This window comes from Anopheles maculipalpis, chromosome 3RL (genome assembly GCF_943734695.1).
Source record: "Anopheles maculipalpis chromosome 3RL, idAnoMacuDA_375_x, whole genome shotgun sequence".
NCBI classification, from domain to species: domain Eukaryota; kingdom Metazoa; phylum Arthropoda; class Insecta; order Diptera; family Culicidae; genus Anopheles; species Anopheles maculipalpis.
Window position 1 is genome coordinate 25,204,595 of NC_064872.1, and position 26,663 is coordinate 25,231,257.

General features: G+C 45.4%; 1 protein-coding gene across 2 annotated transcripts; it reads right to left on the reverse strand.

Moving 5' to 3' along the window:
- Window positions 1–1,029: 1,029 nt before the first annotated feature.
- On the reverse strand, window positions 1,030–24,763 carry LOC126563717 (E3 ubiquitin-protein ligase Ufd4). 2 transcript variants are annotated; one of them, XM_050220363.1, is made up of 9 exons: window positions 24,691–24,763; window positions 15,035–15,174; window positions 13,375–14,972; window positions 13,168–13,304; window positions 12,247–12,636; window positions 10,452–10,965; window positions 8,736–9,076; window positions 1,889–7,968; window positions 1,030–1,315 (listed from the first exon to the last, which is right to left on the reverse strand). In XM_050220363.1, the coding sequence occupies exons 2-9, from the start codon at window positions 15,172–15,174 to the stop codon at window positions 1,033–1,035; spliced, it is 9,483 nt and encodes a 3,160-aa protein (XP_050076320.1). In that variant the 5' UTR covers window positions 24,691–24,763; the 3' UTR covers window positions 1,030–1,032. The 2 variants fall into 2 exon arrangements, with proteins under 2 accessions (XP_050076320.1, XP_050076321.1); XM_050220364.1 differs by lacking the exon at window positions 12,247–12,636.
- Between the last annotated feature and the right edge of the window lie 1,900 nt (window positions 24,764–26,663).

Here is a 26,663-nt window from a genome sequence, read left to right on the forward strand (position 1 = left end):
CAGCTTGCGTCTGAGAGTGTGTGTGTAAACGCACGATAATTCATAACATTAAATGTAATAAAATCAATCACAAAACTCATAGTTAGTTTTAGTACCATTCATTTTTCTCTCTATATATATATCTGTCTCTCTCTAATTTTCTCTTTTTCATCATCATCATCACAAACATTATTTTCCCTCGATCGTATGATGATGAAGCTTTCAGCTAGAGCTTTCAAGGGAGTCGTTTTCCATCAAAAACACATACACACACAACATGCATACATCATATGGGAGAAAAAAAAAACATTTTTTTAAGAGTTGTGAATGTGTGCGTGGGTTGTGTTTTGGGATAATAGCAATAATAATTGTATAGCGCTTGCTTGTGGTACAAATACAGGACCTTACTTGGGGCGCTTGCTAGGGGTACAAATACAGGACCTTAGAGAGTGTGTCAAACGCAAGAGAAGAACTAATTCAACTCGGAGGATGGTGCTGTGTGTTGTGGTGTCTCTCTACCTTCTCAGTTTCGGTTTTTAATCCTAATTATCCAATTATTGGTGAAATTATTATGTCCTTCAACGCACGCACACTCACACACAAAATAAGGTTTTTTTTAAAGTTTTTTACGATAAGTTTTCGAGAACGAGTGCGCGAGTGTATGTATGTGTCGCGTGTGTCCTTTTTGATTTCTAATAATATAATCAGCTTTTTATAGCCGTTTTTAGGTTCAGAAAGAGGGCAAGAACAAATGTTTATGTGTGTGTGTTTAAAAATAGTAATGATTCAAAATTTCATCTAACCATTTTTCTCTCAAATATCGTAGTAGTAGTGGTAGTATCTGATCGTTGCTCATCTTCGTTTGGCGTCCCTTACAAACTACTAAAACACAACTTTGCTAAACATTCTCTCTCTCTCTCTCTCTCTCTCTCTCTCTCTCTCTCTCTCTCTCTCTCTCTCCCTTTTCACTGATCGATCTCGATTTCATTCAGTCATGTTTTCCCCAAACAACATTTTATAACAACACACACTCACACAAACCCACTGTTTGATTTAATTCAGATGGAACCCTTTCTCCTTGGTAGCGGTCAGCAGACGCTCGCGTAGGATCTGCTCGTTCGGATAGTCCGGCAGCTTCAGATAGTGCACGCAGGTGTTGACCGACGGATAGGAACCCTCGCCTGCATCCACCTTCCGGACCACTGTGAGCCGTGGATGTAGGTTGGCCAGTCCACCAGGTGGTAAACTGCTGCAACCGGTGGTGAACTGGAGGAACGCTTTCCGTTCCGATCCGTTCATGCCCATCAGCACATTAACAAAGCGCAGGAAACCAGGACTATTTCGTTGGAGGAGAAAAGAAAAGTAAAATAAAATTAATAACAAACTCAAAAATGAAATTAAATGTATTTCCCGACTATTCTTCGTTTTGGCTTAACGACCTCTGAGGTCGCTCCGGAGTAATTCGCAATCAAATCTGGATCAATCTGGAATAATTACTCCGCAGCAGTAGTTTATTCCGGAGTATTCCGGATATACTATGAGACTATGAGTAATCTGCAATTTATTCCACAGTGCACTCCTGAGTTAATATCGGAGATTACTCCGGAGTAATGCGCAGTTTACTCGAGAGTAATCCGGAGTGTACTGCGGAATCAATTGCAGATTTTTCCGGAGTATACTCTGGTTTTTGTACGTCGGAGTCGATGCAATAATCCACTCCGGGATTCTCATCACCAATCACAACTAAAATATTTGGAACTTTGTCTCCTAAATATTATAAATAAATTGTTCAAAAGTTTCATAATATTTTTCGTACAAAAATGTATGAACTGTAAGTTTTTGAAGCTTTATATCTACAGCAAGTTCGCGCATATCGGGTGAATACCTGTATATGTAAGCAAATACTCACCTTTCCTTCGTATATCCCAGCTTCGGTTCCGTGTACGTCATAATGTCTTCACGCGTCCACTCCGGGTTTTGCTCACCGCACAGCATCTTCCGTATCTCGTCCGGTGTAAATGCGGCCAGCTTGTTCAGCGCAAACACCTCACAGAACCCACGATGAAAAGCGGCCAACTGCTTCGCAATGCCCTCCTGCAGACAGAACGCAATCGTCAGATTGCAGTACTCCTCCACATTGTTAATCGTCACATCGATGTTCGATCCGTTAGGAATTAGGTCCGCCGAAGCGTAACCATAATTCTTCGAACTCGGCAAATAGCTAAACGTAAGCGCCAGATCCTCCAACGCCACACAGCCCGTTTTGGTGTTTAGCTTCAGTTCGCCGATCTGCTGCAATTTTTCTTCCGAGCTGAGCGCATCGTTCTGCTCGATGTTTTGCTTCTGCTGCACCAGCTCTTGCAATTCCCTCAGGAACTGATATCGGATCGGATCAATCTCCTGTAGATTCTCCTGCGACAGTATACCATCGTACCAGGCACCTTCGCTGGTGGCCATCTTCGATTGATACGAATCCACCAACAGATCCCGATCACGATCACTTTCCTCGGACATTATGGACGAAAGCATAATATCATCGCTTAGGCCTGATTTCCCGAACAGCGCGTGGTTCGGCGAACCCCGAGAAATTGAGCGACTGTGGCTTAGCAGCTGCAGGAAGCTGTTCGACAGTGGCAGATCTACCAACCGATTATCCTGCAATACCTTCGCCAAAAACACACCCAAAAACCAGAAATAATTCGACACGTACTCGCAGATATCCGAATCTTGAGGCAACGGTGCCGGGAAAAGTCCGGTCGAGCGGCGCACATAGTAGCCAACCGGTTTACTACCCTCACCGAGATCAATCTCGTCCTCGATCAGCTTCGGTTCCTCATCATCACACAGCCACATGCCAAGATCGCTGCGCTGTAGCTCAGCCGCTACCAGTGCGTAGAATTCGAGCGTTGGTCCAAGTCCCGTACCTTCCTCTCCGACAAACTCTACCTCCAACACTGACTTCCGGTTGCAGTGCACCTTCATCACCTGTTGGGCCCATTCGAGAAGATTCTCCCCGCGTGGTACCTTCACGCGTTCATGCTTCAACCGTCCGACGCGGAACTCTTGCTGATCGGCATGCCGGGGACTAAGACCTGGTGCACGCTGACGCTCCAAACTTACGTCCCGCTGGGACTGCAACCAAACGATACTGCGCGATGCTCCAAACGCCGTACAGCTAAAGTACAGCTGGCGTGTTTCGAACGGGAACAAGAATGGGCAGGACTGGTTGTATTCTTCACACCACTTTGGCAAACTACCGCTGGAAAGGACGAGCGGATCCTGTATCTGCTGCTGTAGCTTGTTTGTGATCTTCTTGCTCATAAACACCTCCGGATTTAGGTAATGAGACTCCACATCGGGTATTAAGTTCTTGTCGTTGTTCGTTGGAGCGGATCCCAGCGATTGATTGATGCTGTTCAACTGTGATAGTAATTGCAGGACGTCCTCAACTGAACAGTACTGCTGCTGATTAGCACAACCGGCTGAAGTTGTCGCTAAAGCTCCACCACTACTAGGGCCAGCACCCGCTGCACCCGAAATAGATGGAGTTCCAGGAATGGGTGAACTGGGCGATAGGGTAGAACCATGGCTTCTTTGCGAGTAGAGCGAAATGATCGGTGTTGCGCGACCTTCCTCCCCACTGCTAAAGTCCTCCTTTCCACCACCCAACAGCGAAGAGGACGAACCGGGACTTGCCTCACGGTAGATGATCGTGTACGTTGGTTGCCAAATTTTGCGGAACTTGTCCTGCTTGGGCATCGACGTTTGCAGCATCAGTTCCTGCACTGCGCGGAAAATGGTCCAATCCGGATGTGTCAGATCAACTTCCACATCGTTCACTCCGTTTATGTTCGGCCCACGCAGTACAAGCGAAAGCGTTGGCTGCGGCAGCGAGGACATAGAGGTGGCGTGAGTTCCTTCCTGCTCCAAAACGTTCGCTTTGCCGGATGATGAGGATGGTTCTGCTGGATCAACCTGCTCCGCAGCAACTCGTCGTCCACCTGCCGGTGGTGCAGGAATATCCAGGTCACTTGTCTGATTAACATTCGTCTTACCCGGACGTGGATCAAACGCAGGTATAAGGGCGGAAAATTGGCGCTTCAGCACAAACTCATCGTCCCAGGACTTGCGTTTCCCGGCCGTTGGGAGTCGATTCTCGAACGTACGCTCTTCCATAAAGGACAGCAGATTGCGGGTCACCATCACCTGTAACAACGTGTTGCCCACCTCCTCATACTCATCCTCGTTCTCATCGTCATCGTTCTCGTCCTCGATGTCTTCATCGTCTTCCAAATCGCCCAGCAGTGTCGGTGCACGACACTGCTCCAAAAAGTCTTCCAACGACACCTGCTCACTATCGCTCGAGGTGGAGGTGAGGCTCATGGTGAGGGCCGGATTGAGTGGATTCACCTGTCCGACTCCAACCATATTGTTGGTGTTGCTGTTATTATTATTACCACCGTTCGCACCTGTTGTCTGACCTCCGGACGAAGCATTATTGTTCGAAGCAGAGCTGAACAAACTCGGATAGCTTTGAGCCGTACTGAGCAGTCCGCTGTGGGTCGAGAGTGCCAACTTCACCAAGCTCGTGACGGAGTTTGGTCCTCGCGGGAAAAAGTTGCTATTGTTCTGCAACACCCCACCGACCAATCCTGTTCCACTACCAGCACCACTTATCAGCTGGTTGTTAATCGGCATCGTTTGCTGCGAAGAAGAGGTGGATGAGGATGGATTGGCGGCGTTGTTATTTTCATTATTGTTGTTAACGTTGGCGGCCGAATTTGAACCACCGGCAGACGTTCGACGACGTGCAATGGCGGCGAAAGTTTCCAACAGTCCCGGGGGTCCTCCTGCCGTTTGAGAATCGTTCTGCATCGTTGACGGACTATTGTCCGACGGAGGTGGATGGTGATGAGTATGGAGATGCTGCTGCTGTGACTGGTGTTGGTGATGACTATGGTGATGATGATGCGAATGGTTGTTGCTGCTACCACTGCTTGTTAGATTTGGTACGCTTACACTCATCGGATTTGACGAGGGCACTCCAACAGGGACCACATTAACTCCATCACTACCGGATACGGAACCAAGCAGACACGGATCCGTATTATGATCATCCTGGGAAGCTCCCAGTACCGTTTCCGTGGATCCAACCACAACTATGTTGTTCTTCAAATTATTTGTAGCATCGCGGGCACCCGTTGAAGTTCCATCCATTGTTGAGGAGAATTGCTTCGCTTCATTAAGGACCTTCTTGAACGTGTTTACCGACACACTGGACGCCCCATTCGACGCACCAGTAGTATTGTTAAACTTCACATCAAACTTGTCCGTAGGTGTTTTAGCGCCCGAAGAAGCTGCGGATGTTACAGGATTTGTGCCAGTACTTGTACTTCCCACAAAAATGCTGTTTCCAGTTCCACTTCCAGTTCCAGCGCTAGTAGGAGGAATCGGTGGGAACGCAATCTTTACCGAGGAAAGCAGATTCGTTTGGGTGAGCAGTTCTGACGAAAGGAAATTGTTCGTATTGTTTCGCAGCATATCGACGCCCTCACGCATTTTACCCACCATGTCTAGGCGTGTTTGCAGGTAGGATAGGCCAGCCTTTCCGCTGGATGCACTGCTACCGCTGGCAACACTGCTGGCACCACTACCACCGCTGGTTAAGTTGATCTTATTGTTCGTCTCATTTATGTTATTCGTTTTGTTGTTTTCCTCCGTCGAGGATGAAGAGGATGAGGAGGACGATGATCCCATCAGCAAGGGAACACTACCAGCTCCACCACTGTTTCCACTAATGTTGCTCACAAACTGCTGCACGGAGCCTGTGGACGATGCGCTCTGCTGCTGCTTCACCGGACCATCCGCAAGGGAAAGATTCTCCGTAATGGTGGCCAAATCTGACACCAGCATGGATGTGCTGCTGTTAATTTGCGACAAATCCGGTATGTTGTTTCCACGCTCGCTTAGCGAAGAATGAACCGTAACGGACACTTCCTGATTGTTTCCTCCACCACCACCGGCGGTTACTACCGAGGAGGACAAATCATTGCTACTTCCGCCATTGCCGACCGTTGCAAGATCAGAGCGTGCGGAAGAAAGAACATTCTCCGTGATTACTTCTACCGCTTGCTTCCAGGAAAGATTGTCGGCTGATGTTGCCTGCTCAGTAGAAGCAACGGACGAACGATTTTCTGTTGTCGCATCCGGTAGACTTGGTGTGGAGCTGGATTTCCTACTCGCCAGTACGTTAAGTGATTTGTCGTAGATTTTCTTCTTGCCGGAAACGGCGCCATCTACTTCGCACTGGAGGACATTGGCGGAGGATGAAAATTGATTATTATTGCCTACGGTTGTAACGGATATTCCACTGTTGTGTAGATCGTAAGAAGCCGCTACCAAACCGTCCACGTGCGCCAGCTTCAGATCGTACTTGCCCTCCGCTCCCATGCGGTACGAATTGCGCATTCCATGGTCCCACTTCACATCGATCCAACCGTTGTGGATCTCCGCAATGACCGTACCTTCGCCGGGTGGGTTTCCATCCTGATCGTCCCAGTGCCAGTCGACACCGCGCACAACACGCGCTCCATCGGTAATGTACTTCAGCTGTGACCTTATCTGACGACGCTCTTTGCGCAATTTCGCCTCATTTTCTTTGGCTGCCGTTTTGTCCATGTCTTCGCACACCGACATTACTTTGCCGTAGATTTCGAACCCACTCAGACTCAGGTAGTGCGTTTGTCCCGATGCATTGCGTCCATTTTGATGAATGCGCACGTGCCTATAGCCTTGCTGCTCATCGGCAGGACAATCAATCAGCCAGGTACAGGTGCTGCCCGGTTCAGCGAGGCTTTTATCTTCCGTGTGCGTTAGCAGTGTGACCCAACTGATGCCATCCTTCGACATCTGGAACATCCAGTTCCGAAGCGCGGAACGACCGTAACCACGTGCGTGCCGAAGCGTGTACGCTGTGGGAATAATAAATATTCCCAAATCGATCGCAAACCATGACTTTTTGTTGTCTTTTGTGTGGCAGTTTACGCTCACACTGTCACGCGACAAGATGTCTTCCAGCTTACCGTAGGGTAGCTGTTTGCCTTCGCTGCTCGTTACCGTTACGAGTCCATATTGGGCTGGATTAACCCACTCGAGCGTTTTTCCGTTGGTGCCGATGTAGTAGATGAGACCATTTTCATCGAAATCATGTCGATGCCGAAACTTGATCGTGCCCGGCTTAGCTTCCTTCAGCTTACGAAGATACAGGAACGATGAACGCTCCATATCGTACCACTGCTTGGCGACCATTTTCAGTAGATACTTGTTCAGATGGCCCACGGTTGCCAGTGGTTCCATCTTGAGGTTACGTCCCGTCCGATCAAACAGTGTCTGTTCGCAGGCTGCTCGTTCTAAGCGGAAGCTTAGCTTCTTGGTCAATATCTGAAGCCCGTAGCTACCGCCCGGAGAATCGTACATGTACACCGGTAGCTTCTCAATACTTTCCAGCACTGCGACCAACTTCTGCACCAGAATAGCTGCCGTATTTTTGCCCGTTTTTACTTCACCTCCGTACATACACTTCTTAAAGATGGATAGCCGTTGCTTCTGGTATTTGTTTGCTTTGGCGCGATTCATACCCAAGTCCCAGTAGTTGGGCGAAAGTACAGCCACGAGTGCTTGCACCAACCCGGAACTGTACATTTCGTACGCACTAATTACGCCATCCTCGTTCAGCAGGTGAACCAGCTCATTCAATGCGTTGTAGAGCTTCTCCTGCCAGCTAACACTGGCCACACTGCCAGACGTTGGAGTGATAATCTGCTGCGTGGAGCTGGAGATGAGTGCGGCAGTTTTCGAAGATGATTGCTGCTCTTCGAGTGCATTCTCGATCTGATGCACAATCTTGGACAGCTTTGCAACGGCACCACGCGGTATAGCTTGAGCTGCCTTGAAGTAACGGTTGTACAAATCACGAGCCAATTTATTAAGCTGGAAATATGGTGGCAAATCAAGCAAAAAAAATTGGATTACAATTTTTGAAAAATACATTGCGATGCAATTGTCATTGGTACTTTTTCTAGTGTTGTTCGTACTGAGTAAGAGTGAATGAGTAATTGAAATCTTTATAATGAATGATTCAAATAAACTACTCACAAAGAGAGTTTACACTTCGCTTGGGATTCGAACCGCAAAGAGTATTTAAAACGCTTGGAATTCGAATCAGCATAGAGTTTTGAAAACTCTTGGCGATTCGAAACTCTCTGGCGATTATTAACACTTTGTTGTCGAGGATATGTCCGTCCTCGCTCAGCCCAACATTGTTGACGGGGGACGGACATGTCTGTTCTCGCTTAGCCGAAGGTTTTTTTCGGGGGACTGAATTTTTCTTCCTGAAGAGCGGACCATCGATGAAAAAACATTGCGGAGATATCCAAGCATCGAAGAGCAATGATTCTATGTGTGTGATAGATTTCAGGAAAAGAAAGACAAGGGAGAGATTAGCGTGGCGGGACACGCTAAGCTCTCCAGCGCCTAAGACAACAAACGTATGCGGTAATACCAGCACGTTTTGGCTAAAAATCGCCCGTCAACAAAGTGTTAACTAGTTCTACAATTTGTTTCGATTCGATTCGAATCCCTCCGGCAGCAACCGACCTCCGTTCATTACTTTTAAGTTAGAAGTCGCCATTAGCCACGTTATAACGATTCCCAAAAAAGTGAAAGAGTTGTTATTCGTATCACTTTCTTTCCCTCACCTGATATTTCTGTGCCTCGGCCTTGCAGCGCATCTTCTTCTTCTTGGTATTTATCCAACCCGCTGCAAAGTCTGGTCCCAGTGTAGTTTCGGCGGTGAACGTGTGCTTCGTTCCACGGTTGCTCTCGAAGATAAAGCCGGGCAGTTCGTCCTGCAGTATCGTTACCTGATGGCCCTCGGAATTGTTGATATGTAGTTGATGTTCTTTCTGGCTCTGCAGCACCCAGTTACCGACCGCTATTCGGGCTAGGCTAGGTGCGGAGAGAATCGGTTGTGATACCGTACCCTGACGGACGGCAGCACGGGCTCGTTGAAGTTTTTCGAGAAATTCTCCACGATTTTCTAAAAAAATGAAATGATATTTAAATTTACATTAAATCCTATTTCAGTGAATAAGTTTTTTGCTCTTCACATTCTGCTTAATGTGCTATTCTCTTTCTTAGCTTTTTTTTGTTGCTTTTTAAATTACTTTTATGACCTTTATCGATAGGACGAATGCTCTCACCTTCGTTAGGGACGTTGGGATCTTGGGAGGCTTTTTCCTTGCCTAAAAGTGTGAAAAACCGTATATGTTGTTGCGAAACACGGTTTTGGAAAGAATGTAGAAGAATAAATTTAAACCGAAACTATAGGGCCAAATAACATCTAGTTGGAAGTCTCAAGCATGCACGCGACGTATTAATGTAACAATTGCACAAGGTTTATGGTAAAAGCGTGCACATTCATTTTCAAATGAAGCCAATGATGTGTTGAGGTAGAATAGAATGTGTGTACCTTGGGGAATTAAGGAACACCATATGCAACATCAATGCAAATGTAATAAAGCAAGCCACAATGAATTAGGCGTGAGAAGCAATTTTCTCATTATCGCTAGGTCGTACAGCAACAGTTAGTTAGAGAGAATAGCGCATTTGTTAGACTGTGTAATGCAATGTACAGGCTTTTTCAAATGATAATACTTTAAGCAACTTTATTGATGATAGAACAATCGCCAATCCATCAGTTAATTTCACAATAACAATGCCATCAGATGAGTGATGGAAATTTGTTCAGAGATGATATCCCTTTCGAACCCATGCTCAAGATTGACTATCCAGCTACGGGTAAAATGAAGTCAAGGAAGCCCGAAAACGAAGAATAAACCCTCTCTCGAGGTTGTAAATCCAAAAAAAGGAAGGAAAAAATACATAAGATCAAAAGACAGAACATCGAATCTTTGAATTCGTCGAAAATGCTGTCCTAACTTTTGACAGAAGTTAGCATCTCTCGCCCGATAAAATCTTCCCAGCCTAGACCTCCTAGTCTAGTCCTAGCCGCGAAAGATGCTTAGAGAATTTCAGCTTTGGCATAAGCTGCTAGCCCATCAGAGTCGTCGATAGGCTTCTGGAGATTGGTCATATCATGAGAGTGACACCGGATATTCCATCCAGCAAAAGCCTTTTCTGGCTCACCACATTAACAGAGGAGTCGTGGTTGATTATGATTTTGAAAAGCCAAAAAATTTGAGTGACAGGCAACAGCGTTAGGTCGTGAGGGGTATAGAGAAAGCTGTCCTTAATGTGACATCCTTAGAAAATCTCCTGATTATATTGTTCCATCATAAGCTGCTGTTATTCTTGCGCCTAAAATATTGTTATTCTTGTGAAACTTTGCCACTAATTATTCCGTGAAGCATTAATACTAGAATGATCAGCATTTACAATGAAATATTACTTACCCGTACTATCACTCCCATTCTCCGGACTTCCACTAGAGTACATCGTCGCGAGTTTACCGTCCAGAATGAACCGGAACCATCCGTTCGATCCATTCGAAAGCTCTAGCGCGGCCGAATCCGACCATACGTACAAACAGTCCCGCCCACGGCAAATGCTCCAATCGTGCCAATGGTAAGCCTTTCCGTGCAGTATCTCCTTCGCATCTTCAACCGCCACCGTCGTCGTCGTTGCAGTACTTGTTGCACCAGCAGTCACTACTACCGGACCACTAGATCCACTCGGTGTGACCGTGACGGCGGTGGACGCTTCTGTAGACGCAGCTGCCTTCGTCTCATCGGATGTTGATTTAATCACATCATTATTGTCGTTACCATCGAAGCTGGGCTCGCCCATCAGCGCTTGCACCTTGGTGTAAACGCCTAAGCGTGCGAAATGGTCAAGGAAATCGTTTTGCGTTTTTGACATAAGCTCTTGCACAATCGTAAGCACCACCAGATGGCCATCTTCATCATCCTGTCGGAATTGAAAGTTTTCAAAGAAAAAAATGCTGGATTAGTAGATAAGAACACTTCGCGGATGAGGGTTGTAATAAACATTTCGTCAAGAAAGCAAAGATGGGGAAAGAAACACGGAAAAGAAAACACACGACACACGCAGCAACATCAACATGCACACGCGCGTGACAGATGGTAGTGGTACAAAGAGGTAGGAGGGGTTGAGTAAGAAACCAGAGACTTCTGGTCAATACTATATCTTTGCCGAAGAAGAAAAGCAATAACAACAGAGAGGATCAATTTCACCGATAATCGCAAGATTAAAGCAACTGGTCTGATCCACACTGGTTCTGGGATCGAACGCGGGTTTGGAGTGCCGGGTCAAGGGTTAAAGCGCAGCCAGATTTTTACAAGGCGAGGATACTTTAGAGGATACTCTGCTCAAATTTTGAGGTTTTGTACTACCAATTTCTAATTCCATGTTATACACAAAAAGAAAACAAGCGTTCATTACTTATGCAGGCGCTTTTCGTCAACCGAAAGATGAGGGCAATCCAAAAACAAAGTAACTACTGATCATGAAAATGTTATTAAAACGCGCTCTGAAGCTTATCGGTCTGTAACAAAACGTGCACCTTATTATTGTTATAAGCCAGCCAGAAAAAAATTTACGTTAACACTTTTCTTGCAATGAAATGCATTATTTTACAGATGACGTATCAATTGAATTGTATTATAAAGCAGCACTAATTACTTTTTTAACAGCCTTTGTTCCAAAAAATTATGATTATCAGCATTCAATGATATCAATTCTCGCTAAACAACGGAAAACAACAATCGCGATTGTAAAATAGCAAGTGCTCCACGGGAAGTTACAGGGTTTTCGATGATATGATGAACAAGTACGCAGATATATTAACCTTTTCCCGTTTATTATTGATTCAATTTACGAGATGTTGAATCGCTCGGAAGTTGCCGTTAGTTTGTTCGATTTTTTAAAACAATCACTCGCTTTTGGTCAAAGCAGCCGGTGCTGTAAAATGGCCAAGGTAACCTGATCAGTTGCTTAAGCTATGGATACTAGGATGCAAAATGTGTAATTCGACAATCCTGCAGAAAAATACAATGACAAAATTCGAACAATTCTATACCTCACGGGTTGAATCAATAAAATACCTGAACATATTAATATCTCGACACACTTGTTTGTTATATCCTAGAAAACCCTGTAATATAACCAAAACAGGATAACAATACAATACGGGAGGGGTTGGGTGGATTGGGAGGACTTTATCATTACCGCAATGCTAAGATCTGACCAATTGCTTTGGGTGCGATTACGAGGATTGTTGGTGGTGGTTGTGGTGTCGTTACTATTGTTATTGCTTTTGAACCCGTTCCGTTCGTCATCCGCGTCTTCGTCCGAGTCGGGTTTTGCTCTTGCCGAGATTGGTGGCGGTGTCAACGGTAGCAGTGGCGGTGGCGGTGGTATTATGTAGCAGCTAGAATTGCGCCTCTGTCGTTTGGCCTGCACAAACTTGCTCAACCGCTCGGCACAGCCGTGCTTGGTTAGGAGATTATTATTGCTAACGCTAGTAGAACTATTACGGGACACGGTTAGGATCGGCGGCGGAGGAGGCGGACACGACGACGTTGAGGGTTGCGGCAACGGTGGCCAGCTGTAGCTAATCTGTGGATGCCAACAAATTCAAAAAGTTTCAAAACTTCGGTTTTAGTATCGGCATGGAATAGCATTACGACCGATACGAGATGGAAAATGGAAATCGAACACGGAAAGCGATTTGCAGCGACGTTTTAGAGCGGGCGACCGTTCGATGCTATCGCTGACGATGGTGTGATGCATAATTTCGTACTGAGCTTCACCGCGAGCAAACGCAACGGAGAATGGGATAAGGCAAAAGATCGAATTTGAAAGCGCCGCATGTGTCGAAAAATGATTGAGAATCGGTTGAAACGGGCGAAGAAACTAGTGGTGGGAACTCGGGAGCGGATAAATGAATCCACTCCGACTCCGATGTATAAAAACTGAGGAATACTCCAGAATGAATCCGGAGTAACTCCGCAGTAATCCGGATTTAACTTGGGATTCATCCGGCGTTACTCCGAACTTAACTCCAGAATGCCTCCCGGAATGAGGATGTACCCATCACTAGAAGAAACACGAACGTGAATTTAGGGGGGATTCGGAAGTCAAACATACCTCATTGTCCAGTACGCTCGCGATGACTTCGACTAGAAGCGTGCCTAAGCTTTGCTCGTAACTTTGGAGACCCTCAGAAGAGCACAGCTTCGAGAGAACCTCCGGTTGAACATACTGGATCATTTTCTTGATAAGTCCTACGAAAAACCGTAACAAGTGATAAGAAAATCAGTTTTCATCCGAGAAAAAAACTCTTCCTTAACTCACCTAGGCTAGATCTACGCACACTCGCAAGCATTGTGCTTTGGAAAGTTTTGCAGAATGTTGGTAGGAAAAACTTTAGATACACCGGTGCCATCTCGGGATCGCCCCGAGGTTCTCCGACACCCGTCTCATCACCACTCTCGCCACACTTCACATCCGACCGCGTCGCTGCCATCATCCATTCACCCGGCGATTGCAAAATCGACGCTACCTCCCGATGACCTTCATCCGGACGCTCGCGTGCTTTATCGAGTGGCGTTTTACCATCCTCATCGCGCAGATCTGGATTGGCGCCATGCTTCAGCAGGACCTTCGCAATGCCCGGCCGTCCAAAGCAGGCCGCATAGTGTAGGGACGAGCTGCGCTGTCCCTTGTTCACATCCGCACCCTTATCACACAGAAACTCCACCATTTCCAGTGTCCCGAAGGCGGACGCCCAGTTTAGCAGCGTTTGGCCCACATCGTCCATACAGTTGACATCGATGCCGCCGGAATCGATCGATTCGATCAGTGCCTCGGTGTCCTTGCTACGGATGCAATCGATCAGCTGACGATGAGTTCGCTCGGTACTGGAATCGGCCCGCCTTACCCGAGGCGCCAGCTGACCCTGTGAGCCTCCAACGCGCCCCAGTGCCTGACGACCCTCGAACAGTAGGAGCAGAATTAGGTCAGCTAATCGCATACAGTCCAGCACGCACCGTTCATCTCCCTTGAACGCACGTTCCATTGCCTCGAGCAGATTCGAACGGAGCAGATCGTGCGTGATCGAGGGTGAACCGCGGCACAAGGTCGACAGTAGCGATATGGTGGTCGCGATCGATTGGCTTGAACGGCCCGCCTCCATCGCTCCCTGTGCTGTCTTCGGTGCGGAGGAGGAAAGCTGGGCGGTCGACGGTGATGATTCCGGATGTGTCGAGGAGTTTGTTCCCAAGCTGGAGGAGATCGTTGCGTTACCGGTACCACCACCACCACCACCACCACCACCGCTGGATGAAATCTGTGGACCTCCGGCCGCATTGCTTAGCCGGTTCAGCAATTCCTTCACCAGTCCGTACTCGGCGAGCGGTGCAGGATCTACGCCCTTGCGTGTGAATCGATCCGCTACCGAGGCGAAACACTTCAACGCACCATCCGCCACCAACGGATCTTCATGCTGCAGCAGCGTGCTCAAACTCTCCACGCACGTTTGCACATTCGCTCCCTGTGGTTCAACCTTGGTGCACAATCGCGAAACAACGGCCATCGCCGAATGCAGCGTGTCCTTGTGAATCTGCGAACCACTGTCGCGGATGAACGTGAGCACACAGTTAAGGCCGCCGCCCTCAAACACCGCACCCGCTTCCCGGGTGCAGATTAGCTCCAGCACTTTGATGCACTGTTCGGCGAGATCGCGACTAGTACGGCTTTCGAGATCGGCCACCTCGAGCCGATTGCAGATTGCACGGATGGCACCATCGATAGCGACGATGCGCCGGGTACATTCGGAGGACACGTCCAGATAGTACGTGATAGCGCGGGCCGTTACCTCGAGCACATTTTCCGGGGCTAGCTCGTCGAGGAATATTTTACACAGCGCGGGAAGGAACGTTCTTGGTGGACAGCTGCAATTAACAAGGATATAATTGGTTAGAAGGATGGGGTACGATCTTAGTACTACACGTACCTTTCAAAACATCTATCTACATTGTCGGACATGAGCAGCAGCATGCAGAGCTGCTCTAAAGCAATCAGCTGCATGTCGCGCTCGTCGCCCTGACCCATCGAGAGCCATTCCAAGAGTGTTTCGGGATCGACGTCTCCCATCTGAGAAAGAAAATGGAATAAAATGCACATCAGTAATCGTATTTTCATCGCATGTCTTTAGCTTTTGTTGAATTGCATAAAAAAGTGGAATGTACAGTTTATAAATAATTTAAACCATTTTGTGCAATCATGCGTGCACTGCAACGTGTGTGGAGCTATAATCCATTCCAGCCCCCCTGTATAGGGGCACATGGCATTTATTATTATGATCCACGAAATGCAACCATTTTCCATCGCGCAACTATGACGAAAAGCGCCTTTGCATGACACAAGGCAGAAAGACACACACACACACACAATTTTTGGGCCAAGTGAAACGCTGTCTCGCGATCAAGCGTTGTGTAACACCGATCAAAGTCAGACACGCGGCAGCTCCAGTTGGGGTGGCCACCAACGAGGAATACAGACACACACAAACGCGCGTGAATAATGTCATGCAACTGATGTTGGCAGGGCTAGTGAAGTGGCAAAACATAACCAACCCCTAGTACCCTGAGAGACTTCCCTTTTGCATAGTCACACACACATATGCTACTGAAGTGATTGTTGCTGTTTGGAATAGTGACACAGGGTAATTGAGGAGGTTGATGTTGCAACAACAAATATGCGCGCTGCACAAACGCACCACACCATGCAGCATTGCAGGAGCGCCAGGGTAGTAGGGCTTGTATAGTCGAGGACTGAAAGATGGGGCGCCATCAAGACACGTGCCAATAAGCTTCCCTTCTCTCACACTTGGTGATTGTGTGTGTGTGTGTGTGTGTGTGTGTGTGTGTGTGTGTGTGTGTGTGTGTGTGTGTGTGTGTGTGTGTGTGTGTGTGTGTGTGTGTGTGTATGCGAAGGAAATTTGTAGGCGAGAAGCGAACCAGAGCTATTTATATGACAAATATAATCAATATCAACTTGAATGGCTCCTCATTTGACTCGCACAGCAGGGAGAGAGCAAGAGCAGCCTCGAAAAGCAATCTTGTTGAGAAGTTATCAAAGAGAAAATCAGCTGCAAATACATCTTTCGCCCAGTCCACATTCTTTTACGCGGTATTATGGAGGCGAAAAGCTGGCAGAAAATGGGACACGCGAGGTGTTTGCCAGTAGTAGGTTCTTGCCGGTAGGTTATCAGCAGTGCGCCGCTACCATACGAAGGTCAACTGCTTCACAGGTTCAGAGAGCTCGTGGGTCTGGCCGTTCCGCGCGAAAACCGTTTGTTGATCAAACTTTATTGATTTATCACTTACATGAATCATGACGACCTACTCTGGCGTGACCTGGGGGAGAGGTACGAACAACGTTGTTCAAGTACCGTGTTTGGCTATGAGACAGTTTATAAGTCAAAATTATTAATCGTTCGCTTCGTTGGACCCTGTGACCTATGCCATTTACAAGAAGGGTAGTAAATTAAAGAAAACATTTACAATCGGTAGATTAAATCCTTAAGTTTTAAATCAGATGAATGTCTGTCTCCAATTAGATTTTTTTTAAATCAAAAGTCACGCAAACCAACAAGTCCAGTCACAGAAAACTTTGGAATGTTCCTCATATTAAGAAATCTGATGGAGTCAGTAATAAATATGGATCTATTGAAGAATCCATGAAATATGGATTTTGGAACCATGAAATGATTCAGAAGTTTCGACAAACTATTCGACCTTAATTCGAGTTCTTGCTAGCTGACAGATATCGCGTTCTGCACATCAGAATATCGAATGGAACCAGATGAGTAGAATAGACCGATTAGGGTAGAATCTATCATTTCAGAATATTAGGTTATCAGGTTTTTGGCGATTCTAACATCATGAGGCAACAGCAAGCAAGCTCAAGCACAATATTTGTCGCAAATTATAATTAGGTAGAATAAATCCCGACATTTTCGGAGAGTTTAAAACTATTCCGTTAAACTTCTGCTTCAAAAAACCTCAACTTAATCAAGAGCTATACTCTTATCTGGTGGAAACTTCAAAAGTTGATAGTTTATTTTTGGAACTAAAGATTAAGTTAGCAAACATGCTAAATGACCAACACCGACGTCCGACTTCTACTAAGCCAATGGCTCTGAGTGTTTGGTGCTTAGGCTTTCTGTTCTTTTGCAACGAATACAAATCGACACTTGAAAAATATGGCCTGATATGGGCCCTCACTCTCTCTCTTTCTCTCCCTCTCTATGCATTGTAGTAGTAGTAAGAGTAACACAACGCAGTTGAATAAGCTCTTGGGATAGCCTCGATTTTCCTCAACCGATAGTAAGAGCGCATTGTACGTAACATCTTGTCGATAGTGGGTAAACTACGTAACTCAAGTCTTAAGTCAGATATTAAGGCTGAACCCGCAAGATAGTTCGTACCATCGTGGAAAAAAAAGGTATCTTGAAATGAAGATACAATTTCAGCACACGAAAATGGCAACGAAAACGCACCGCGCAATAATTAGTCGATGCACATTAATTGCTACTTTCTTGGTGTGTTACCTTACTGCCGTCTGTTATGAGTGATTGTGAAGGAAAACGCAACTCCAAAAAAAGCTACGTTTGCCGAAAAAAAAAAATGACTGAAACTACAGCAGCACCTTCTCCTCTGTGTAACTCTCTACTTCACCTTCGCCTGTTGTGTCAATACAACTAGAATCAACATTATTTTATTGATGCTCCCCCATCATATACCATGCACCGCTGGAGAAGAGTTTATTATTCTAGCAGCAACGTGCAGAAGACGCGCATGCTTTGGGACGAAGAATAAGTACATTGGCTCTGGCGTCTAATAAGTCCAATGTGTTTCAAATTTATTCCTTACAGCAGCAACATTTCATCAAATTGAGAATTCCCCCATAATATTGTAAATCGACGAATCAAAAATGAAATAGCACAATTCTCATCGCAAACGACCTTCGAGAATAAATTTAGCAAAGGAAATCAAACGCGAAAAACATCTAAATCGACGGTCAACAACCACCAGTAGCAGGTCTTTCCACTTGCAGCAGGGTCACTACTGTCTCCTCCAAAATGGATGGATCCCAAAATATGGTTTCACGTTTTCTGTTTCGTTTGATCAATATAACCACCACCGAAAACCAAAAAAAAAAAACTGTCAAGGATGTAGCAGGATTATTACCTAAAGAGACGACGATGAAGTAGAGTCCCGCCACCGGAGGATGGTTTCCAAGATGGAAAAATAAAACTTCACGTAACTGTCATCGGTGCGGCGCGAAGGCAAGAACGGCAGTAAGAACCATTGCCTGGTGGCAGTAGTTTATGTATCGATTTTTTCTGTTGGCCCTGTCCACCACCAACATTTTATTAAATCAATGAAATGTGGTGTATTTGTCATTGCGAATGTAACAGTGAGGGTTAACACGCTCTTTCTCGTTGGTCCACAGCAAATGGTACGGCGGTTTGATCGTTGGCACTGCCTGGCAATCACCTTGGACGGGGTTGTGTTGGAATCAAATGTGATTGGCCCGAACGCTGAAGTTGTGGAGCAAGCAGTTGCTAGTTAGGTGCCTCTATTTCAAGTTAATGGGATTTTGGAGTCTAATCTAGCCGGTGATCTTTATTCTCCAACTTTTAAGAATCTTGCTCCAGGTTTCTTGACATCCAGTGACGAAGCTGAATTTGCTTTTTGTTATTTCCAAGCCAAAATTAAAGGCAAGTCTTGTGAGAGACTGCAGAACTCTGTGCAACTTAAAATGAATATTTAATACAAGAAAACTCATCATCATGTCACAGACACCTCGTAGAGTTTAGTAGGTTACGGAAGCATCAACTCCGATGGTCTGAGAAATGAGGGCCACCACCATCTTTTACCACCCTCCAAGAGAAGATCACTTCCGCGTTTGCATCCGTCTAGCCGACCGGTTCGAATGTAAACGATACAGAGTGCGCGCTCAAGAAGCGATTTCATCACCCCCCCTTTGTGTTGCTTCTTGTGTGCGCACACTTCAGTCAGTCAAGTTAGTCGGAGGGCCTTTATGTCTAAAGCCCGTTTCCCTCTCGAACGTAGTCAACTGCAACTCGGCAGAAGACACAGACTGAATGCATTTCGAATGCATCATTGAATAGGGCAAACAGAGATAGAGAGAGAGGGCCTTTCATTGCTTTACCTTAGTACAGCAAAAGGGGGGCAAAAAGGTAAACATTACCCCTTCCCTCCGGGGGTCTCTTCCAACGAAATGAAGATGCGCACGCAGAGGTTGCCATCTTTCTTCGCAGAAACTTTAACCACACTTCCGGATTGGCACCAAAGCTGCTGTAGAACAATGTAACGAACGCAGAAGCATCACGTCAAGCGAATTTGACAAAGTGCACCACAAATCATCGACAAAAAACCTTCGGTTTCTCTTCTTGCCATCGTATAAACGTCAAAAAAAGGGTAGAAGTCTCAAAAGCTCAACCCTCTTTGTGCTTGAATGATCTCATAATTTCGGGGCATATATCGTCTCAGAGTGCGCTGGTACAGAACCGCCAAAGAGACCGGAGCGAGGGGAACAACCGTGGTCATAAAAAAAAGCTTGCAAGCAACCAGGCAACGGCAGCAAAAGTGGCCCGGACGGGCCACAGCTGGTTGCGCTCGAGAGGTTGATGTACACAAAATGCCAGATGGAAACAAGGGTAATTTATTAATTCAAACCGCGTCGAGTCACGTTGTTTTGTTGCTACGCATCATCATTATGAACCAAAGTCTCGCATGTGATCGTCCCACCAAGTTTTGTCTCACACACATCGGAACGATGGCAGAAAACCATTTGATGACTAACAACCTTCAATCGTCCACCTTGGAGAAAGAGGTAACACACAATATCTGCACAAACTGCCCTTTTCAGTAGCCAACTCCCTCTCCTTGGGGAGGTTTATTACGGTGGCGCTATAATGAAATAGAATGGCCCTTTTTCAACCGACCTTCGGAGGGAATCTCCCCGCTAAAAAAAACCACACACACATATAAATCCAAGAAAGCACGATAATGAAGCATAGCGTTGGAAAAGAAAGTTGTCCCGGATGAAGTAAACAACACCACACAAAACCACACAAAACCACACCAGACTGTACAGAAGAGTCACAATAAATGTAAAAAAGCAAGGCCCTTGTAGAAATTTGCGGGGAAAGATTTGGAGGTCGGAGTTGTTGAGGGATCCACCACATGTGGGAGCTCCCCCACACACCCAGAAAATGACTTCTTTTTCTCTCGTGTTCCGTTCAAACTCATTCTACGACCCGGGTCGGGAAGAAGGTCGTTACTGTGCAAGTAGACCACCGCACCATCAGCATCAGGACGGACGCTTGTTGTTACATTAACAGCCCGCAAGTTCAGTCCACTCTTTGAGAGGGACCCCCCCTCCGTTGCCGTGTTGTCCACGCAACAAAATAAGCGCCACCAACTGTACCGACTGCTGCCATCCTAGTGGTGGTGGTGGTGGTTAGTTGTCGAACGGGGGTTTATACACTTCTTTGAGGTCGGGCAAAAGTATGCCGTGTAGAGCTGCAGAACAGTGTTTTGCGGTTGGTTGCACACACCGCTTGAGAGTTTTGGAGATGGTGGTGGTGAAGTAGTTCTTAAATTCATGGCCGACAACCCGAAAGGGTAAAGAGTTTTGCATTCGTTGATCGCGATTAAGGGTCACGGAAACGTACACAGGGAGAGAGGGGGGCTGTGGAGTTTGAGGATCAAGGTGGTGGTGTGAGTTGAAGCAAAAAAAAGGCAAATAAACGAGTTCTCAGAGACAAAAACGCAATATACCGGTGCGTCTACTACTGCTTCGTCCACAAGTAACGCACGCGGTAAATGCGAATGCGGCCAATAAATAATCCGCCTGCTCGTTTCTTGCTATAACGCGCAGGGGTTTGGCAAACGTTTTAGTGCCAGGGTCACAACGAGTGAAATCACCTTAGCTACCTGCGAGAGAGTCAACGTGTTGTAGGGAATGTCAAGAATTCACCAAATAATCTTCGTTGGGGATTTGGGTAGATGATAGACTTAGACGAGAGTTAATGTAAATTAAAAATTGAAATATATCTATTTAAACTGGCGCAGGATCTAAGTCTAACATCCACCATTTGGAACCTTTAAAATTCTTCTATATGCAGCGATGATTATACTTCATATGCGCTACAACGTCAAGAGATCATTTTTGGAACATAGAGACATTAAAATAAACCAGGATTCTCCAAGGATTTCAGCGATGGGTTAAGAACTGATAAAACTCGACCATATTCTGAACTAGAAATTGCCCAAATGTTCAGTGCAGTTTTTCCAATGTTTTTCTTGACCTAAATATCTACTAAAGATCAAGCCGGCCATCGATTGGCTTTTACTAGACTTGGTAATAACTACGTAGTTGGATAATCAGTCCTCAACAGGGGGAATGGTCCGAATGGAATTTAAAAGCCAGTCCTGACGTATGTTGTCGCCTCAACAACTACCCTGCATAATAATAGGAATCTATCTATCAAAATTGGGACAGTGTGAAAGCCAAACTATGAAATTTTGCTAGACGCAGGACTAATTATACATCGTAGACACTACAACTTCAAGAGATCTTTCTTGGTACGAAGAAGCAATGTAATATAAAACAGGAATATTAACAGGTTAAGAATTCTAAAGATCTTGCTAATATCGACAATCCTAAATTAGATCTCCCAATCCTAAATTAGATTCTACGCAGTTAGATAGAAAATCTTTACTATTGGGGAACGAAATGCATGGCAATTGAACTCCGGTCCTGCCGAGCGAAGATCCGTGCGAAGGGATGCGCCGTAGTGATATATTAAAAATTCATAAACAGTACTAAAATAGTTATTCGGGTGCCAGTCAACGCTAGTGAGCTGGATTATTGTCCCCACAGTCTTCTGGCTTAGTGCATAAAACCAGTACCTTCTTCTGATGTCTTTATATTAAATATTACTTCCGGTGTCAATAATAGAATTTTGTTAGAGATCTCAAGATGAAAAAATATTTTCAACAGTTAAAATTTAAACCTTCAAAGCCTTAGTTTGGAGATCCCTGCAATAGCAGACCTCAACTTAAGCACTCCCGCCTACCAGCTAGGTCGCCAAGTAGCGGCCTTCTTCCACCTCCAAAACAAGTCGCGTCTCGACACCAGCGTTCTCTTGCGGTGCGAAAAGATGGTATAATGCGAACCACCACTACGCCACGGCAGAAAGAATTAACGGTCAGAGAACCGGTGCTGTTAAAGCTTGCCGCTAGCGAAGAGTTGCTGCACAGCTAGGCGAGCGAGGCTTAGGCCGTCTTGAAAACGCCAAAACCCACGCACAACGGCATTACACCAAAAGCGGCGGCGTGTTCCTTATTCTTTTACGTAAAACAAAAAGAACAGTTACACATGTACCACCCCTTCGCCCTTCGCGGAGTCTTCCCACAAATCGTGCTCTTACACTATTCGTCTTTTACGTCGTCAAACCGCGACACCGCGTCGTAACGACACATTGTCGTCTCACGCCAAATTCGCACCAAGCATTATTGGGGGGGGGGGGGGGGGGACGGGGCGCAAACTGTTTTGACATTGAATTCTTCAGGACATTCCACCCGCGAAAAAGCAACGCGCAGCTGCGAGCGCGTTGTTGCTGCTTAGTGACCACTATTGAAACACGTGTTGTGTCAATGCGCATTTTGCTTTAGCTTTCTTTGCGCGTTTCGCGCTGTGGATTGCACGAAGTTAGTCAGTTGGTAATGTGGGTAGATGTGGGGGGATGCCGTTTTAGAATGCCGCAAAAACCTACCAATCTCAACGTACAACGCGTATATACGGATTAGACTAGACTGATTACAGAGCAGGCAATCAACCAACCAACCAGCACCGCACCGACGCACACCGTTTGCATCCAGGAAGAGCGCGCAGTAAGCAATGTTTTGAAATTCGTGAAGCAGTCATTCGGACAAATCCGGCGCATGCAGATGCTTCTCTCAATGCCTTCCACGCATGCTAATGTGCTTCACATGCGGGCCAAGTTTTGGATTCAGAAATCGCACCCTATTTCTTGGCCCTCCTCCTCCTCCTCCTCCTTTACTCTCTCACTCCTCACCATGTAACACCGCTGCTCATATAATAAACCATCACCGTTAAGAAACTGTGCTTTACAGTGCGCTCTCCGGTGCATATTGCGAGTGGTGGTCGAATGATGATTGCACTGCATATACATATATTTATTCTTTGCCCAGCACCATCAACTTTATGTTTGTGTGTGTCTGTAGTTGGATCCATGCGCTGCTGCTGCGTGATTCTGGTGCAAGTAACAACGGACACAAGGGTATTGTAATTCGTTTTTGCAACAGGCACTCTTTTGAATGCAAGCCATCAAAAGTATAATAGCTGACAACAGAGAGGCGCGCACGCATTTGATACAGGTTTGGTAGAACGTGTTAGTTTACTAGCGAAAACTGGTTGCAACGCCGCATAAAGGGGACAATGTGCAGCAACAGCAGTGGCATTTTATCCAATTTTCGAAAGACATTGCGATCTTTTGAAAGGGGGTCCTAGAAAAGCACAGAATAATTTCTAGAGCTCTTCTTTGATACTTGTCCAAATGTTCTTGATTCTGTACGGAGATTTATGGATGATTTCGCATGTTTTATAACTTATTGCAAATCCTAAACATTCTTGAGTTTGTCCTGAGATTGTTTAAAGGTTTTATTAAAATCCGTATTAATATCCGTTGGTTCTTCAACAATATCTTACGGATATTGTTACTTCTTATGGTATCTAGGATATTTTTGAGTGTTTTTGACATTTATAGATTGAATGGCAAATCAATAGCTAAATAATTTAACAAAGTAATTAATTACTACTTAATAAAACATGGAAGGTTTGGACAATTACGTATAAACTAAGTCTAATAGGCCTGCACTGGCTGACCAATATCAGGTTATTAGGCCATAGAATCTTAGGGTTAGGGTTTTAAGAATTTCCATATCTAAATGTTCACCAAAAATAGTGATAATATTTTTTTTAGTTACGTTTAATGCAGTCCTGAGTTGGGTTGCTATTATTGCAAAAATTTTGTACATTTCTTTTCCTAATTTTAGGAACACGTACTTTTGTGTATAAAACTAACATTTTTCAACCACGGCTAATCTGCCATTTCTTGCTTCCTTGACGTTTGATTTTTGCCGTTAGTTCTGACAGTCTGCTTGTCAAACCGACGAGACAAACCAGATGTGATGTGAAAAGGGTCTAGTCAAGGGCAAAATGCTGTTTTTGTCGGTATCGATTCCGGATGGGTTCCAAAATTTCCGAAAAGAAGGTTCGGAATTGGAATCGTTTCCGAACACGGGATCGGAACCAGGTAGTTCCGATAGTACATTATTCTAACATCGTTGGCAACATTATAAAATTGATATAATTTTCATATACGTACAATGTGAGCGAACCTTAAGAAACAATAACCAGCTAAGCCTTGATACTCCGATAAATATTAAACTGTACATTCAATATTGTCTAGGACAGTGTCAAAAAAAAACCCTGCGAAACTCCTAGCAATATCAACTCCACAGTTATAAAAAAAAAGAAATTTACCTTAACACCGTCGTTTGCTGCCCTAGCAGCAACAACTGTTCAAAGCTGCGATCTTCGTGTGCGGGTGTTGGTGCTGTGCGTGTCGATTGAGATATGCCTTTTGTTGATGCGTGGTACTGGGGGTGTCGCTGGTTACTACGACTGCCACCAATTCACACCGTGTTAAATTGCTTCGCTCCTTATGTCATGTCGCCGGTAACCGGGGGTGAAACAATTTCTCCACGATCGACCCCACACGAACACGAGCTTCTTGCGCCTCCGTTGAATGCCAGTACTTTTACTTCCGTTTTTACATTCAATTCCGAGCGAACAAGACGATGATCACCACCGCACGATATTATTATGCACTAAAAAGCTTCCACTATATTTGTTAAGTGTTTCTTTTTTTTTTCTTCCTTTTACCAAAACACTTCACTGCACTCACTCACTCGCAACGCATGGTTGTGTGTTGGCGTGAACAGGCACACGGAATTGCATGAAAATATTAACTAAAATCAGACTCCTCCAAACAGACACACTTTTCTTCTGCCGTGATGAGTTTTATACGTTCCTGTTTTCTTCTGCTAATGCGGTCAGGATCGAGCTAAAAGAGAGAAAAATACAAAATATCAATATTACTAAAGGTACCAGAGTTTGTCAAAAAAAAAATCGAAACGCGCTAATTACTCCGTACCCCACAAGCACTGAACGGAAAATAGTCGTTTTGACATGCAGGAATCTGTGTCCTTCTGTTAAACACTGTCGACGAGCGTCGTGATCTCTAACGAAACGGATCGCTGCTTGCTCTGTTTTAATAAATCTGTATCGCGCTCTTATTTGTGGGGATAATCCCAAAATAACTTGCTTGGATCGTTGCTGCTCGCGAGCTTTTGCTGTTCACCGTACGCGCGCAAATCGCTCTTCATTTGCGAGCATATTACACTAATATTTGGTGTGTGTGTTTTTCAATTTTTCCGACCACTTTACACCTTTCCCGAGGGACTCCAAACCATACCACGCTCTAACATATACTGTGCTAAATTCGTGGGAGTGTTGGGAAAAATGTTTATTTTCGTCGCTTCGATTTAAACACACATGAACGGTGATGAACGATCGCGCAGATTTTTTGTTGTTGTTCTCTCTAGGCAATCTTCCCAAGCAGCTCGTAGACAACAATCAATTACGCAGAACGAGAGAATCATTCAAACAATGACGATGTGCAATGAGGTTGAATGGGTGTACATACAACGAAGCATCTCTTTCTTCCCAGAGGGATTGGTTTTGCTCTCGGAGTATCATATCTCGCAGCTGGCATAAGTAGGTCAGAAGACACGCTGTTCGAAGATGAAATGATGCTCTAATGGGGGGAAGGGGGTGGTATGTTGTTCTACTATGTTTAACCAGTCGTAATAAAGCGATGCTCCTATATGGCGCCATTTCACAACTCCGAGGGGATCTGGAAGGGATTTGCCGTTGACTTGTGTTTTTATAATGAAAATGTTTGTTGTGGTATTACACAATAGACAACATATGATCCATGGTTTTCCATGAACATAGAGGTAGACATTATATTTGGAGCATCATCTCTGATTCGATGTCCTATATCCGTAGGTTTTGCCATCTGTCAAATTCCATATAAAATTTTGACAGGCAACGATGGAGCTGTGCCACCACCAGGCCTAAGCAACCCGTCCGCTTGCTGTTTTCCGTTTCAAATGCTTCACTAGCATTGGCAGCATTTTAATTGGCTTTTTTTTGAGGGCCAAGCCCTATCCTTCTCTTCCAAAAAACAGGCTACCATTATGGTCTCGCATCCAAAATGCAGTGTGGCCATCATCATCATCATCAGAGCGCACCGGGCAAAGGTTAACTTTCATTTTTTTGGGTCTCTTCTCACATGCGGCTTACAACTGTGAGCCACAATGCGAAGACCCGGGAACCTCCAAAACGGGGAGAGAAAAAATCTTTTCCCTCCAATTCCAATTTTCGGTACT

Excerpts from the sequence above, each read along its gene's own strand:
- LOC126563717 (XM_050220363.1), bottom strand. The coding sequence starts at position 15,174 with ATGGGAGACGTCGATCCCGAAACACTCTTGGAATGGCTCTCGATGGGT. Across the intron at positions 10,966-12,246 it reads GGTCAGATCTTAGCATTGCG|GATGATGAAGATGGCCATCT; the intron begins GTAATGATAAAG and ends CAATTCCGACAG. Across the intron at positions 1,316-1,888 it reads CTGGGATATACGAAGGAAAG|TCCTGGTTTCCTGCGCTTTG; the intron begins GTGAGTATTTGC and ends CCAACGAAATAG.